Genomic DNA, 14,004 nt, shown 5'->3' on the forward strand with positions numbered 1-14,004 from the left:
AGTGCCAGAGGTTTCCTTTTGTACCTGTCAAGGTAACTGAAATGACCTTTTATCACTATTTTAGTTATGTAGAAAAAAAAAAGAAGAATAATTTAAGTCACATTTTATTCCTTATTATAAGCAATTCGTCAACAGTATGTAGTTCTGCATGCTTCAAAAGGATGCTGGATATTTCTAATATGCAATTTTGAGTGAATAGTGCCTGATTTTGATGAAGGCCATGATGATCACACCATTCACACCAAGCAAGAAGCTTTTCAGTTTTCATGTCAAAGGTGCAATTAATCAAAAAATAGACTTTCACCTACACATTTATGGACATTTGTGTTTCTCAGTGGGGCTTTAGAAATGAAAAAGAACAAGAAATAACAATAAATTGTGAACTAAGGATTCTCTTTTCCTTCAACCTTAGTCGGTTTCACTTATAATAATGTCTGCAGCAAGTAGGTTGCAGTTGGAAAGAAGATCCCCAGATCTAGGTCCCCAACAGCATTACTTTTTAATATGGGTAGTGATTTCCTGATTTGCAAATTCAGTCTCGTAATTCACTGCCAGCACACTGGATCCTTGCTGTATAGAGGAAATCACAATTTAGAATTCTCGGTATTCTTCACATGCAGCATGATACTGTGTGTCACATCATCACCAAAAACGTCAGTCTGTGGAGCACTTTTCCAAGACATATGGACTAATAGTGGAAAATGCATGGCAGCATGTGTCGGAAGTTTATACTGGTAATGCAGGCACGCAGTTAAAAAAAAACATAAATAGTTGGTATCACCAATGTTTTTAGTTGCATAAAGAAATCCAGGAGGTATTCAGTGAACATTATTCAAAATGAATTATGACAGGAAACACATGAACCATTTTAATTCTGTTGGTTTGGGCCACTTTCCATGAGATATTGGGCAAGTTAAAAACCGTCTCTAGGTGGTGCTAAAGGACAGCACGTCATAGCTGCAATTCAATTGGGACTCTTTAATCCAGTAAGAACTTTTCCTCATATACGTTTCTTGTATAAGAGAGACTTAAAAGCCTCTTTCACAAATAATAATATATTGTACAGTGGTGACTTCAGCAGTGTTGGGAAAGTTCATTTTCTACGCAAACTAGTTCAAAATTCAGGTCACCGTTCCAGAAATGAAGTAGTTCATAGTTGATAATTAAAAATGTTGAACTAAATTCACCTGTCCAAAAATGAACTAGTTCAAAGCTCATTTTTGTTTTTTTCTCAGTATGTTGCTGACGGGCTACTCCCCCTAACATAGTGCATTTCATTTTCCCATTGTTGCCGCCCATTCAGCCCACATTACTAGCCGTGCAGTTTTCACCCTACAATCTAAAAAAACATGTTCAAAAACTGGTTGAATGGTGTTTTTCAAAATGAGGACTTAAAACAAAAACAGGACTTTTGTCCTTAATTTGCCAACAAAAACATGCAAGACAGTATGACAGGAACGATGGCGAAAGGATATTCATAGCTTTGCATTCCTTGCAGCTCTGGCTGACTATATCACAAAATATTGTATTTTATCTGTTCTTATATTACAAAGCAAAATAAATTCCATATCATGACAGTGTGATTGTACAGTTTTAACTATAGCATTCTGATACAAATAATAAAGACTGCTTATCTTAAGCTCTCACACAGTGCAAAACCCCATAGACGAGTAAACGAATAGCATCAGTGTTGTTGTGTTATAACCCTATGAGGAACGGATATTTGAACACAAAAGGTTAAGCAACACTTGGAGACAGATCATACAGAAATACTCACAGGCACATATTCTTTATCATTTGAGAAGAAAAACTAATAAAACCGATGCTTACTGAGGAGTTTTGACCAGTATGTATACCCGTATGTCTGTATACTCCCCCAAGGTGTCCAAGGCACGCACACCAGAAGGAGTAGCACAAAGCAAAAATGTGGCAAAATGTTTTTTTTTTTTTTAATTATGTAATTAATTTTTTTGTGTTTTTAGAAAGTACATTAAACTATTATACAGTTATGTTTTTGTTATTAAAAACATAAGACAAATGTTTTTGGGGGGCAGGGGTGGAAAAGAATGGTGGCCTTTTCAGTGTTTTGAGATACAAGCATGGTCACGAAACAAATTAGGCACCAGTGTGAATGGTTGTTTGTTTATATGTGCCCCGCGATTGGCTGGCGACCAGTTCAGGGTGTACCCCGCCTCTCGCCTGAAGATAGCTGGGATAGGCTCCAGCTCGCCCGTGACCCTAGTGTGGATAAGCGGTGCAGAAAATGGATGGATGGATACTGGTCATTTAGGGACTAAAGACTTATCCAAGTTGGAGTGATTTTCTAACATAGATGCACTCTACAGGAAGGATTATTTTCCTGCCTTGAGAGCGTGGTGGTTCATTTGGAATGGCACACACCTGTCTATATAATATTTCATAGTTGGCAGTGCCTATCAGAGCAGAAACCAAGCAATGAATTCTAAGGAATTGGCTGCAGACCTCCGAGACCAGATTGTGTCAAGGTACAACTCTGACTACTTTCCGGTGGCACTATATATATGACCACCAGGCAGTGCAGTTCTGCTCTCGGATCTGATAGGAAAATACACCCAAGAGTCTTTGCGCTAGCAATGAGGAAATGACATCGGCGACTGTGCTTAACCTAAAGTACAAACGCAGCATCAAAGTCTTCGATATATTGTTTACAGTTTGGATAGATGTTAAAGTTCTTTTAGGACGTGTTGTCCTTTGCCCACACTCGTATGTAACACTTCGTTATTAGTATTTCACGTGCACTTGCTGTTTGCAATACGGATGGTAGGATAACTTCAGGAGAAACCATCCATGACAAAATGATTGATTTGTTGCATATTGCAGTTCAAATCAGCATATGTTCAACGGTCTTGGTCTTGTGTAATTCAGTATAGTTGGGAAGTTTGGTAACCGAACTCGCTGGTGACGCTTTTTTGTTTTCTTTTGTTTAGGGAGCCGATGCATCGGGTTGGCGCTTCAACTGCAGACTCTTCACTGACGTCTGACCTTTTGCCACTTCGCCACTTCAATACCGCTCAGCGTGAAACTGAAACTGCACGACACGGAAAACGCGAAGTGAGAGCCAAATATTTTAATAGGTGTATGTCAAACATTAACATGGATCACGAGTGGAGGAAATGATTTGAAGTTGTGCACAGTAGCAGGTTTGCTCACCGTTTCAGTGCTGCTGCTGCTGCTGCTGGCAAGGTAAGACAGAAAGACTCGTTCATAGATAAACGTTCATCAACTAGCAATCGTGCATTTGTTAAATACAAGTCAAAAGTCATGGAAATTGAGCGTAATAATTGACCCAGAGTGTTGGGTTTTTTTTGACAAGAATTGATCTGGTAAACTTTGCAACAATAAAATGAGTCATTGTATATATGTTGCTGTCACAGTCATTGTATATAGTTGCTGTCACTCTAATGCCATTTGAAGAAATGTTTTAGATTGCGTTCAAACAATATGGACATCCAGCCATCCATTTTCCGTACCGCTTCTCCACACTGGGGTCGCGGGCGCGCTGGAGTCTGTCCCAGCTGACTAGGCGAGAGGAGGGGGACACCCTGAACTGGTCGCCAGCCAGTCATTCACACATACGGGCAATTTCGAGTCTTCAGTTAATCTACTGTGCATGTTTTGGGATGTGGGAGGCAACCGGAGTACCCGGAGAAAACCCACCGCCGCATCTGGAGATAGAAATGTAAAATAATTCACGGCCTCTGAACCGGAAATGATTTAATACGTCACTGCCCAAGTACATTCACAAAATAGAAATCTAAATTATTGTCCATGCCTAAACTGTCCAATTAAATCTATCAGCAAGTTATATATTTGTTTGAAAAATAGAGTGCTGAATTTTGATTGACTTTTGAGCTCTGATTAATCTGATTTGAGACTTGCTTCCCCTTTTTTTTTTTAAACCACGGTTGAAAGCCGAATTGGTAAAGGTGATGTAATCCATAGACGCAGCTATTTTTAACGATGACATATCGAAATTTCATATACTTCAGGCTCCAACTGCGTCTGCCAGTACAAGATTGATACAATAAAAACAAAATAAAGACTGAAGCCAGAGTTTAACAATTAGGATTATGGAGTAATGTTTATGTTGTGCTCTTGAACAATATGCAGAATATTTTTTATCCTATTAAATAACATACTGCAATAACTGTCCCGCCCGCAGTGATGTTTGTTTTGAAAATATGGATATTCAGACAAATTTGGACAAATTGTTCTGAACATGAATTTCTGTAGCTTGGCAGCTCTGCATTAGGTCACGTGGTGGGATCTGACATAAATAGCTGAGCAAAGCGGTAACTGAACCAGAGATATTATGTTTGCTTAATACTTGCAATTGTGTTCCTGTTTTCTCTCAGTGTGCAAGTGTGTCCAGGATGATGTCCATCACCCGCTTCTACATATGGTACTTTCTGTCCATGGGCTTGGGTCTCGCCTGCGTGGTGTGTGTGTGTTTGTGGAACAGCCAGTGGCGTGGCGGTTTCGCATGGGACGGCTCTTCCCTTCAGTTCAACTGGCACCCGGTGCTTATGGTAACTGGTATGCTGGTGCTATATGGCAACGGTGAGCGTTTTTCTTATTCGAGACTGAGGGCATACAGAGTTTCATTTCTATTTCGCAACTCTCATCTTCACTCAGACAGAGGATATGATCATGCATGACAGATTTCATATGGCATGTTATGCTTTCAGCTATGTTATCGTTGTGTCCTGAATGTGTCATTCATTCATTTAAAGGCTTCTCTTATGTTGTTACATGCAGCTGAAATCTTTGTAAATTCCCAGATTTTTAATTCCAGTACAAACTACAATTTTTCATCACATACCCCCAAAAATATTCTTTATACATAGCCTGTAAAATAAGGTTTTTCACGGCACATTAGATAGATTGATAAAGTAGCGCTAAAGGATAGCTACCCCCAGTGGTAAACATCATGAGAGGAATTCCTTGGTGAACAACTGCACAATTGGCAGCGCTAAAGGCTAGCTACCCCCAGTGGTAAACATCATCATCATGAGAGGAATTCCTTGGTGAACAACTGCACAATTGGCATACACCGTTCGCTGTGTCGACCCTCTGTTAAATTACAATCGCTAATATCATTTCAGTTGTTGTTTTTTCTTTTCTCTCTCTATTTAAATGAATATCAAAAGAAATAAAATCAAATACTGCAGCAAGTCAGTCACACACTGTGACATTGCTGTGACAAAAATAATAACAGCCTCCCTGATGCTAAATTCTGGCCTTTATTATGCAGAGTAAGCTGCAAAGTGCAGCTTCTGGAATCAACCACAATCTGTGACAATGGTTGGCTTCAAATTTCACAAAATATTTTTCCCTTAGGTATCAATTATAATTAAAATAATCCCTTCCAGAGTCAGACTCGAACCTAGATTAACTGTTCAATCTGTTTTAAGTAACAATATTAATTTTATATTCATGTATGTCAATTAAAATTAACCACTTCAGTAACTTGATAAAAAAAAATAATAATAATAATACAATTTGTAAATCTACTTAATGTAGGGCTGAGAATGGTAATGGGGGAAGGAATGATGCAAGGCACCTTGCACGAACGTAAATCACTGCGTTCAGTCTACATCCCATTCTTGTTTTTTTTTTAAATTCTTTCTCGTTCTATGAGTCACTGGCACCCTTTTGTTGTGGCAACAAAAATGCCAACTGCAATTCATCCTTTAGATCAGGGATGGGCAACTTTGATGAACATTAAGAACACAAATGTTGGAAAGGACTATCATCATTATCATGTACTAGTTCAGCCTAACAGGCAATGGGCATTTAAGGTGATTTCTTTCATAGAAAATATTGCTCTTCCCTGCAGGAGCTGTTTTGTACCGTGTCCCCCTGACTTGGGGAGAGAATAAACGTCCTTGGAAGCTTCTGCATGCTGCACTGATGCTCCTCGCACTGATGCTTTCAGTTATTGGACTTTGTGCTGTTTTTGGCAATCACAATGCCTCAAACATCCCCAATTTATACTCACTGCACAGCTGGATTGGAATCATCACCACCATTCTTTTTGCTACACAGGTACAACTTCATGTACAGAAACATGACATGTACATCACTTTTGGTGCCGTAAAAATGTTTTTTTTTTCTTTCTTTCTGATCAGACATAACTGAAGTCTAAATATCCGTCTCTAATGAATAGACTCGCATATCACAAATGTACTTCCCTCCCCAGTGTGTACATTTCACGAGGCAGAGACATTATGTGCCTTTCTTTGACACAGTATGTGACTGTTTCTCTTTTATATTAATTTGTTCGGCATCCAGTGGGCTGCAGGGGTGGCTGTCTTCCTCCTGCCCTGCTCCCCTGGTTCATTGCGTAAACTTCTGAAACCCCAACATGTCTGGATGGGAGGAAGCTTACTGACACTTGGCATTGCCGCCTGTATCTCCGGCATTAATGAAAAACTCTTCTTTGTCCTGTAAGTACTAAGCCCCCTCCTCCTTTGTTGCCCTTATGATTTATTTGAGAGAGAGAATGATTATCATTCCCAAATCCTTTAATAGGAAAGGAAATACCAATGGGTCTCTGTCATATTCTCAACTTCCTGCTGAGGCCTTGTTGGGAAATTCATTAGGAGTTTTGATTATAGCTTTTGGCTTAGTTGTCATCAAGATTTTATCCAATCATGAGTGGCAGAGGCCAGAAGATCAGCCAGAAGATGTGCCCTACACGGTGAGTTGTGCATCAAAAGTGATTCTTTTCAATAATGTGTGTGATTGGTATCAATGGCAACTTTTTCCCCCTTCTTTTTTCATTGTTCCACAGCCATTGCTTCAAGAAGAAAATCAATAATGAAACTTGCTGTCCACCAATGTCAAAGCCAAATTTGAGTATTCAGTGGAACCAAAGCAGATTACTTTTTAAATCGGGTTCTGTTCTTGAATGTGCAAACAAGCCACACTGTGCTTAAGAGGTAAATTATTTGTGTACATTAAATGGTGTGTATCATTATTCTTCCAAGCTAGTTAGTGCCTTTCATATCTTTGCTGTCAATAACAGTGATGCTCATCAGATGTAAAGATGATTTGGTTTTCATTGTGCAATTTTTCCCTGAGAACACAAAACTGCACATCCAAAGAATCACATTTTGTGGCGGTGTGTTTTTACATGATATTACCAATATATACCAAAGCCTAACACAAGGAGGCAGCAAACCTGAGTTCGGTTCAGTCAAACGCATCTATAGTAGAGTTGATGTATTTGCGTAATTCCAGTTGAGTATTAGTTCTCGCTCTAATACTGAGCCTTACTGAATGGCGACGACAAACATGGAAAAACAGCAACAGACTAATACCAATCATTTCGTACAGTCAGACCTGGAATTCAAAAGTTAAATTCGTTGGCTGTCCAATTTTACAAGTGTTTGAATGCACCATCCTGCATCCGCGCGTTAACGTCCCAACTGGTGTATACAAAAAAAAATTTGTTTTGTTAATTGTATATACTTTCTTATTTTGTTTCTAAACGAACGGCATCGTGCGGATGCGAATAACTTTTCCATGTGACGTCATCGGACGGATGAACCTGTAAACGTATCTCGGGGCAGCCATTTAAACTGTTGCTAACGTTGTTAGCCCTGTTCACCGCGATTGTGTGTCGTTTCCCGACAGCATGTGAAAGCAGCATTGCCGCGTTCACGGTTTCGGTCCAAATGTCGTAGAGTTCGCAGTCTCAGTGTGCGTCTTCCACGTCTCGGGCCAATGGGGCCATCTTCTGTGAGGTCATCGTAAATGTGAGTGTCAGTGGGCGTGAGGATCCAAAGCCTGCAATTTTCATCAGGGAGGGAAAGTTTTCTGGAAGAAGAAGAGGTCTTGACTGATTTGTTCACGCAGGGCTTCCCTCTTACCGCAGCCTGCTCAACTGGACCTGGTCGCCAACAAGAAAGAAGCAAAGTAAGTTGACCTGAGTCCGGCGAGAGCCATCTCACTAATGCCGCATTCAAGGTAGACCTGAATGTGTCTTCAATTTGTAGCATCCGAACATCTCTTGACTTGTTACAGCTTGGGTAAATCGGCAAATACTAAAATACCGCTCGGGACGCATGATCTTGGATTTCAAACAAAAAGCGACTGTTTCGTGTGTAGAATCACAGATTTTCCCGATGACGCGTTGAATCAAGAACGGAAAGTTTTGGGGACGTTGCAAGCTAAAGAAAATAAATGAAAACTTTTTGTACACTTTATTATTATTATTATTTTTGCCTTCTGGAATAGCTAAAAGAATACAAAAAAAGGTCAACTGATATCGTGATAAATTAGATTTTAAAGTTTATTCACTCAGTAGCCCTTTGCGAGACCAAGATGAATTATACAATTATGTTTTGCTCTTTTTGGAGGCAGGTTTTATTCACACATTCTATTAAAATACACAGTAATGTAAAAGTACAGTACATATACTTTTGACCTTTCCAACTCATGCATATCCTTCTGCAGCAGCAGGTGGGACTAGTTTAATAATATAGCTTTCAAGCAGTGTTTTATTCAGGAAGCAAAAGACTTGATAACTTTAAGCACAGTCAGCAGACGTAATGGAAAAACAAAATTGTTTTTCAGGTGAATCTTGCTGTATGTATCTTCAGACGTGACTTTTTTTTCAGCATTTGTGTTTCAGGAATGTTTTGTAATTTTCTTGTGTTGTAAAGTTTGTTTATAGAGTACATTGGGGCTTAATCTCATTGGCAGTATCTTCCATCTGTTAATTTTGTAACGTTTCCCACTTGTGCAACCACTGCCACGTTACAATGAGCAATGTAAAAACCCTTGCAGCTGGAAGATTTATGTACACGTTCTTTAAAAAGCAGCTGTTGAGCTTTTAACTAAACTGATTGGTATGTGAAATATGTGGCATTGACATTTTATTTTTTATTTTTTTTTAAATGACCAGTAGCAGTTTTTTGTTCAGATGGATTTTTGGTTATGTAAGTACAGTATGAATTCGTCCTCTTCAAGGATAAATATTTCTATGGAGGTTAGTAAGTCTGTCGTTTCATAACTGCTCTGAAATAAGTCAGTCGCCTCTTCTGTATACTGTATACAAGCAATACACAAGATAAGTTACTTTAGTGCACAGGTGTTAAACTCGAGGGCAGGCCCATGGGCCAGATCCAGCCCCCTGCATCATTATATGTGGCCCATGTAAGCTTGTCCACATTTTTTCCCCCTTGTCTTCTGTTCAAAGCTAGCCATAAAGATTATGATAACGAAATGTCGCGCCAATAATTTAATATGATGGAATGATTAGCGTTCCATAAACTAGGACCGAACGATGAATCAAATTCAAACCAGCATCACAATGTAGTAGAATGACATTTTCAAATCACAAAAGCTGTGATTTCTTTACGACAACAACAACAAAACAGATGGGCGTAACCACGGCAAAAAAACAAAAACAAAAAACAAAAAAAAAACAAGATGCTTGTCACCGTCTCCCTTTGTCACTCACTCACTCACACATACGTGCACTTCTCCAACCCACTTACGCTCACTGACTGCCCAATGGCTGTAATGTGTAAATAGTATATAATAGTTAAGGAAGAAGCGGGTTCCTAGAGAGAGTGGTTGTGGCCAAGAATAAAAGCGAGAGTGTGGATATTTTAAAGCTAGCTTAATTTCACTGACTCCATTTGAACGTAGCCAGCGTATATGTACGGTTTGCCGACATTTTGGTCACAAACTTCACTTTTTCCAGCCACAGGCACATTATACATTATGAATATACTTAAGTATTATTGTAAAACACAAAAGTTAATACTTGATACACTCCAATTATTTGGCTAGGGGTGCAGCGGTCGTTCTGTCTGTAGCTTAAAACCTGGAAATGTACAATATTTTTTGCATGAGTAAAAGCATGTGCGCATTTTGATTGGCTGTAATCTATGATGGTGTGAACCGGCGATTCAAATTTTGAATAGCGGCGAAACCTGTGCCCGACTGATCCGCCATTTATGAAAACAGTTGCCAAACCACGCCCACTGTGCGACCGTTGAGTCGGGGTCGGCCACGTCGCTCGGTGTGAGGTCGACATGGATCGATTGCCATGTTGAAGGTGTACCGTGGTTTTGAAAAGTCAAGGTTAAATCGCAATCGCAAAATTGAGGAGGGAAAAGAAAAATCGCAAATAGATTATTTCCCAAAATTGTGCAGCCCTACCGTAAACACTGAACGTACTTCGTTAAAGACAAGAAGTACAACTGCCTCACACTCAAGCCACATGCCTAGTCCGTAAACAGTTCAGCTCAGCTTCTGTGGATAGCGGACATAAACAATAAACTAGCATGGTACAAACACAGGTGACATGGTGTGCGACTGGTTAGCACATCTGACTCACATTTCTGAGGACTGGGGTTCAAATCCCAGCCCCGCCTGTGTGGAGTTTGGATGTTTTGCCTGCGTGGGTTTTCTCCGGGCACTCCGGTTTCCTCCCACATCCAAAAAACATGCACGGTAGGTTGATTGAATACTCTAAATTGCCCGTAGGTGTAAATGTGAGTGCGAACGGTTGTTTGTTTCTCTGTGCCCAGCGATTGGCTGGCGACCAGTTCAGGGTTTACCCCGCCTCTCGCCCGAAGATAGCTGGCATAGGCACCAGCACGCCCGCGACCCTAGTGAGGATAAGCGGTATGGAAAATGGATGGATGCATTGATGGGTACAAACACAACTGAGAGATTTTTTAAACAGCTTCTTCCAGGCTATTTTACAGCATAACAATTCAAACTGCTCAAACTCACTGTTGCACAATTGCACTTGTCTTGTCTGCCTCCTTTTTTTCCCACAAAAGAAGACAAACTGTTGCTATTGCTCTTTCCCACAAAGAAACATTTTAAGCTGTTGATGTTACATTGGAAATGTCATTAAATCTTGGGACAGAAAAAGTTTTGCATTTCTTCCCCTACTGTACCGAATCGTGAACCTAAACCAAGCTAGATACTGGACTGTGATTTTAATGATGTAGCCTTCAGCGGTGCAACGATCAAACTACTAATTGATTAGCAAATTAATCGGTAACGATTTTTGACTAGCGATTCATCATTTCGAGACCTTGTATAACTTAAAATTGTCCAAATCCCCAGAATTTAAGCTATTCAACAGTAATTATTTATTATTATTTTTTATATAATAATAAAGCAATACATACTGCTAATTATATTTGTGTTTCATCCAAATAATACATTTGCAAACAACTTTTCTTTTGGAAAACAATTATCTTTTATTTATTTTTAAAACCTGTTTGGCTGCTAGGTCAAGCAGAATGGAGGAGCTGTATCCCTTTTATGGCGGAACACTTTTACTGTGCAACGCTGGAGATTTTTATACTGTCACTATAATTATTTGTATTGTGATGGAAATGTATTGAAAATCTTAGTCAGAGACAATGAGGTTTTAAAGGAGAGGACAGAGAGAAAAATGAACAAGAAAAGACAGGACATAGCATTATATGCATAGTACAATGTCGCAATGGATTCCAGTTTAATACGGGAAAGTGGGGCTACACCCTGTGAGAGAAGAACAAGACCATGTAGGGTAGGACAGGACATGACAGGGACAGGGACACGAGGGGAAGAGAGCAGGACACAGGTAGTGGACCCGGTTGTGCAACTGGAGTGTGGTTGGGAGTGGCTATATAAGTTCTAAACATCTGTAGAAAGTGCAAATGAGAGGGGCATCCCAAGAAGTTCACAAGGTCAGAAGAGTTATTTATAGCAATGAGGGAGTGGCCCCACACCAAGCAACTGAGTCCCAGGGGTGTGTGTCTCTGGACACACGTAAGTGAATTGACAGTCTTGCATGCGCAATAAGCGTCAGAGGTGTCCTGGAATTGCCGTACCGGCATGATGGGGACGGATGACCTCACCCCACTTAGCCAAGAGGAGAGGGTGGGCCCAGCGGCCTACGTGAGAACGGCCCGGCCGACAGGATACGATCCGTACCAAAGGATCCAGGGCGGTCCACCGGTTTCACCGAATCGCGCCAAGATCGGCCACCGGGAGGAAAAGTCTAGGACGCACCGCCGCCCCCCTGACCAACCACCACACGGAAAAAGAGATCCTCCCACCTCAATCATGAGCGCCAGCCACAGCAGTCCTCTCCCTCCCAGCTGAAAGGCGAGCCAGTGATCTGCAGCAGGTGGACAGGAGGTCCTATAAGGAGGGGACCCCCAGAGGGCAACCACGGGGCACAACAGGCCAGTGGGTCCCGGAAAACAATTATCAACATTTTTGCCTATTTTCTGACATGTTACAGACCAAACCAGTAGTACCATTAGACCATTGTTTATATATTGAAGTGGTTTTATAGTTATAACCTGCACTCCAAGTGCAATCATAACTTTAATGTGGACTGCGATGAAAACAAGTTTGGCAGAGTTAACATAACATGGAAGGTGGAAGGAAGCTGGAATAGCCAGAGAAAATCCCACCACCCCCAAACTCCCCACAGGAGAGCTTGGGCTGAGATTCTAACGTGGCCCTCTCGACTATTCGGCAGATGTGCTAACCACGAGCCCGCTGTGCTGCCTCCATGAAAATCCAAACTTTTAATTTCGACTCACTATAGACTCTCATCTCTTAAGCCAGCCGCACACACAGTGGTCCGACTGAACAGAACTGATCAAGCTTGAACAAAAACAGTCGACGACTGACCCTCGCACACCTACCAACTAGTTGCAACGTTTTGAAGCGCCACCTGGATGACTTTATCAAACCACAAACAACTTGGCGCGGTTGTCAAGGAAAAAGTTGACTGCACTTGTCACTGTAGCTATATTTCTCTGTCCGCAGGGAATACAAAGAGAGGTAACGGGCGAGAAGAAAGGAGAAACTGGATGTTTGAGAGGTTGCTGGCAATGATAGCTCCATTCAGTGACCGCACTGTACATAACCTTTCACACATCCGTTTTAGTGGTGGAAAGCCTCTGAAGGCTTTTAAATATGAAGTATTCTTTGTAAACACATACTGTGTGCCTATATATATATATATATATATTGCTGTGAAAGGTCATGTGATGTACCGTGGCATTTGACTGGCTGTAACATCTGTGCCTTCGTGATGCCATTCACTTTGGCATTGCAGCCAAACTAGTTGCAGACGGTCGTCAACTCAGGAAAACTAGTTGTTTATTTTTTCATTAATAAAGAATGAATTCGTTACAACTGAATTTCTCAGTGGCATTCAGCTGCCGTCGCTCGGTGTGCAGCTGTCTTTAGGAACAAAAAGAACTCAGAACTCATTTTTAACAGAGCTTCAGGTTTTTTCTTCTTTTTTTCTCCCACGCTGCTGGAAATCCTCCAAGGTCCTCTCGTGCCCCCAGGGGAGACATGCCTTATACTTTGAAATCTGCTGTGCTGAACACTAACAAAACTTGTCTTGAATGAATTGCTCCCTTGTTTCAGCTGTCTCCTTTCTGTTTTACGTTCTTATACATTATTACTAACTACATACTGAAGTATCATAATATTCTGTGACAATTTTATTTTACAATTTGTATTTCTGTTCTTTCTATTTCACACACGCACACACGCACACACACACACACACACACAACGTTCCTAACCTGAAAGAGCATTGTGTTTGTAAGGAATAGGGGATAAAGACTGTGGGCCTACTGTAATTGTACTTTGGTCAAAAAGTAGGAAGAGGGAGTGAACGAGAAAGCAGAGTTTGGCCCAAATATATATTCCTGTATACATGAAAATTACAGAGCGCAATTTTCCTTTGCTGGCGTCTGGGAGGGTTTAAATAACTTAAAAAGAAATGCGTTGATGCGAATGAACACATTGCATGTTCTTATACCTTCTAATACTGGAAAGCCCTAGTAATTATCTCATCGTCAAGACTACTGGAGTCTTCATTATTTCTGGGCAGCAGCAGTCAAAGTTTGAGTCCCGTCGTGGACAAAAGAAATTGCGCCTAGTTTTTGGAGAGATGCTAGTCAACAT

General features: G+C 40.7%; 2 protein-coding genes across 2 annotated transcripts in view; both read left to right on the forward strand.

Annotated features, from left to right (window-relative positions):
• The first annotated feature begins 2,619 nt into the window (after positions 1 to 2,619).
• Positions 2,620 to 7,001, forward strand: LOC133400326 (lysosomal membrane ascorbate-dependent ferrireductase CYB561A3). Its single transcript, XM_061672835.1, has 7 exons — positions 2,620 to 2,742; positions 2,967 to 3,090; positions 4,395 to 4,599; positions 5,879 to 6,087; positions 6,334 to 6,488; positions 6,574 to 6,742; positions 6,836 to 7,001. The coding sequence occupies exons 1-7, from the start codon at positions 2,621 to 2,623 to the stop codon at positions 6,860 to 6,862; spliced, it is 1,011 nt and encodes a 336-aa protein (XP_061528819.1). The 5' UTR covers position 2,620; the 3' UTR covers positions 6,863 to 7,001.
• Positions 7,002 to 7,561: 560 nt separating this feature from the next.
• Positions 7,562 to 14,004, forward strand: part of loxl2b (lysyl oxidase-like 2b) — a 43,542-nt gene continuing 37,099 nt past the window's right edge. Inside the window, exons 1-2 of the mRNA XM_061672836.1 lie at positions 7,562 to 7,802; positions 7,903 to 7,962. The gene's annotated coding sequence lies outside the window, so the exon portion shown is untranslated. The remainder of the gene's footprint in view (positions 7,803 to 7,902; positions 7,963 to 14,004) is intronic.

This window comes from Phycodurus eques, chromosome 3, assembly GCF_024500275.1.
Source record: "Phycodurus eques isolate BA_2022a chromosome 3, UOR_Pequ_1.1, whole genome shotgun sequence".
NCBI classification, from domain to species: domain Eukaryota; kingdom Metazoa; phylum Chordata; class Actinopteri; order Syngnathiformes; family Syngnathidae; genus Phycodurus; species Phycodurus eques.

Bases quoted from the DNA above. Each gene is read 5' to 3' on its own strand.
- LOC133400326 (XM_061672835.1), top strand. From the start codon at position 2,621: ATGACATCGGCGACTGTGCTTAACCTAAAGTACAAACGCAGCATCAAA. The intron at 3,091-4,394 runs GTGAGAGCCAAA...GTTTTCTCTCAG, and splicing joins CACGACACGGAAAACGCGAA to TGTGCAAGTGTGTCCAGGAT. The intron at 6,489-6,573 runs GTAAGTACTAAG...ATCCTTTAATAG, and splicing joins GAAAAACTCTTCTTTGTCCT to GAAAGGAAATACCAATGGGT.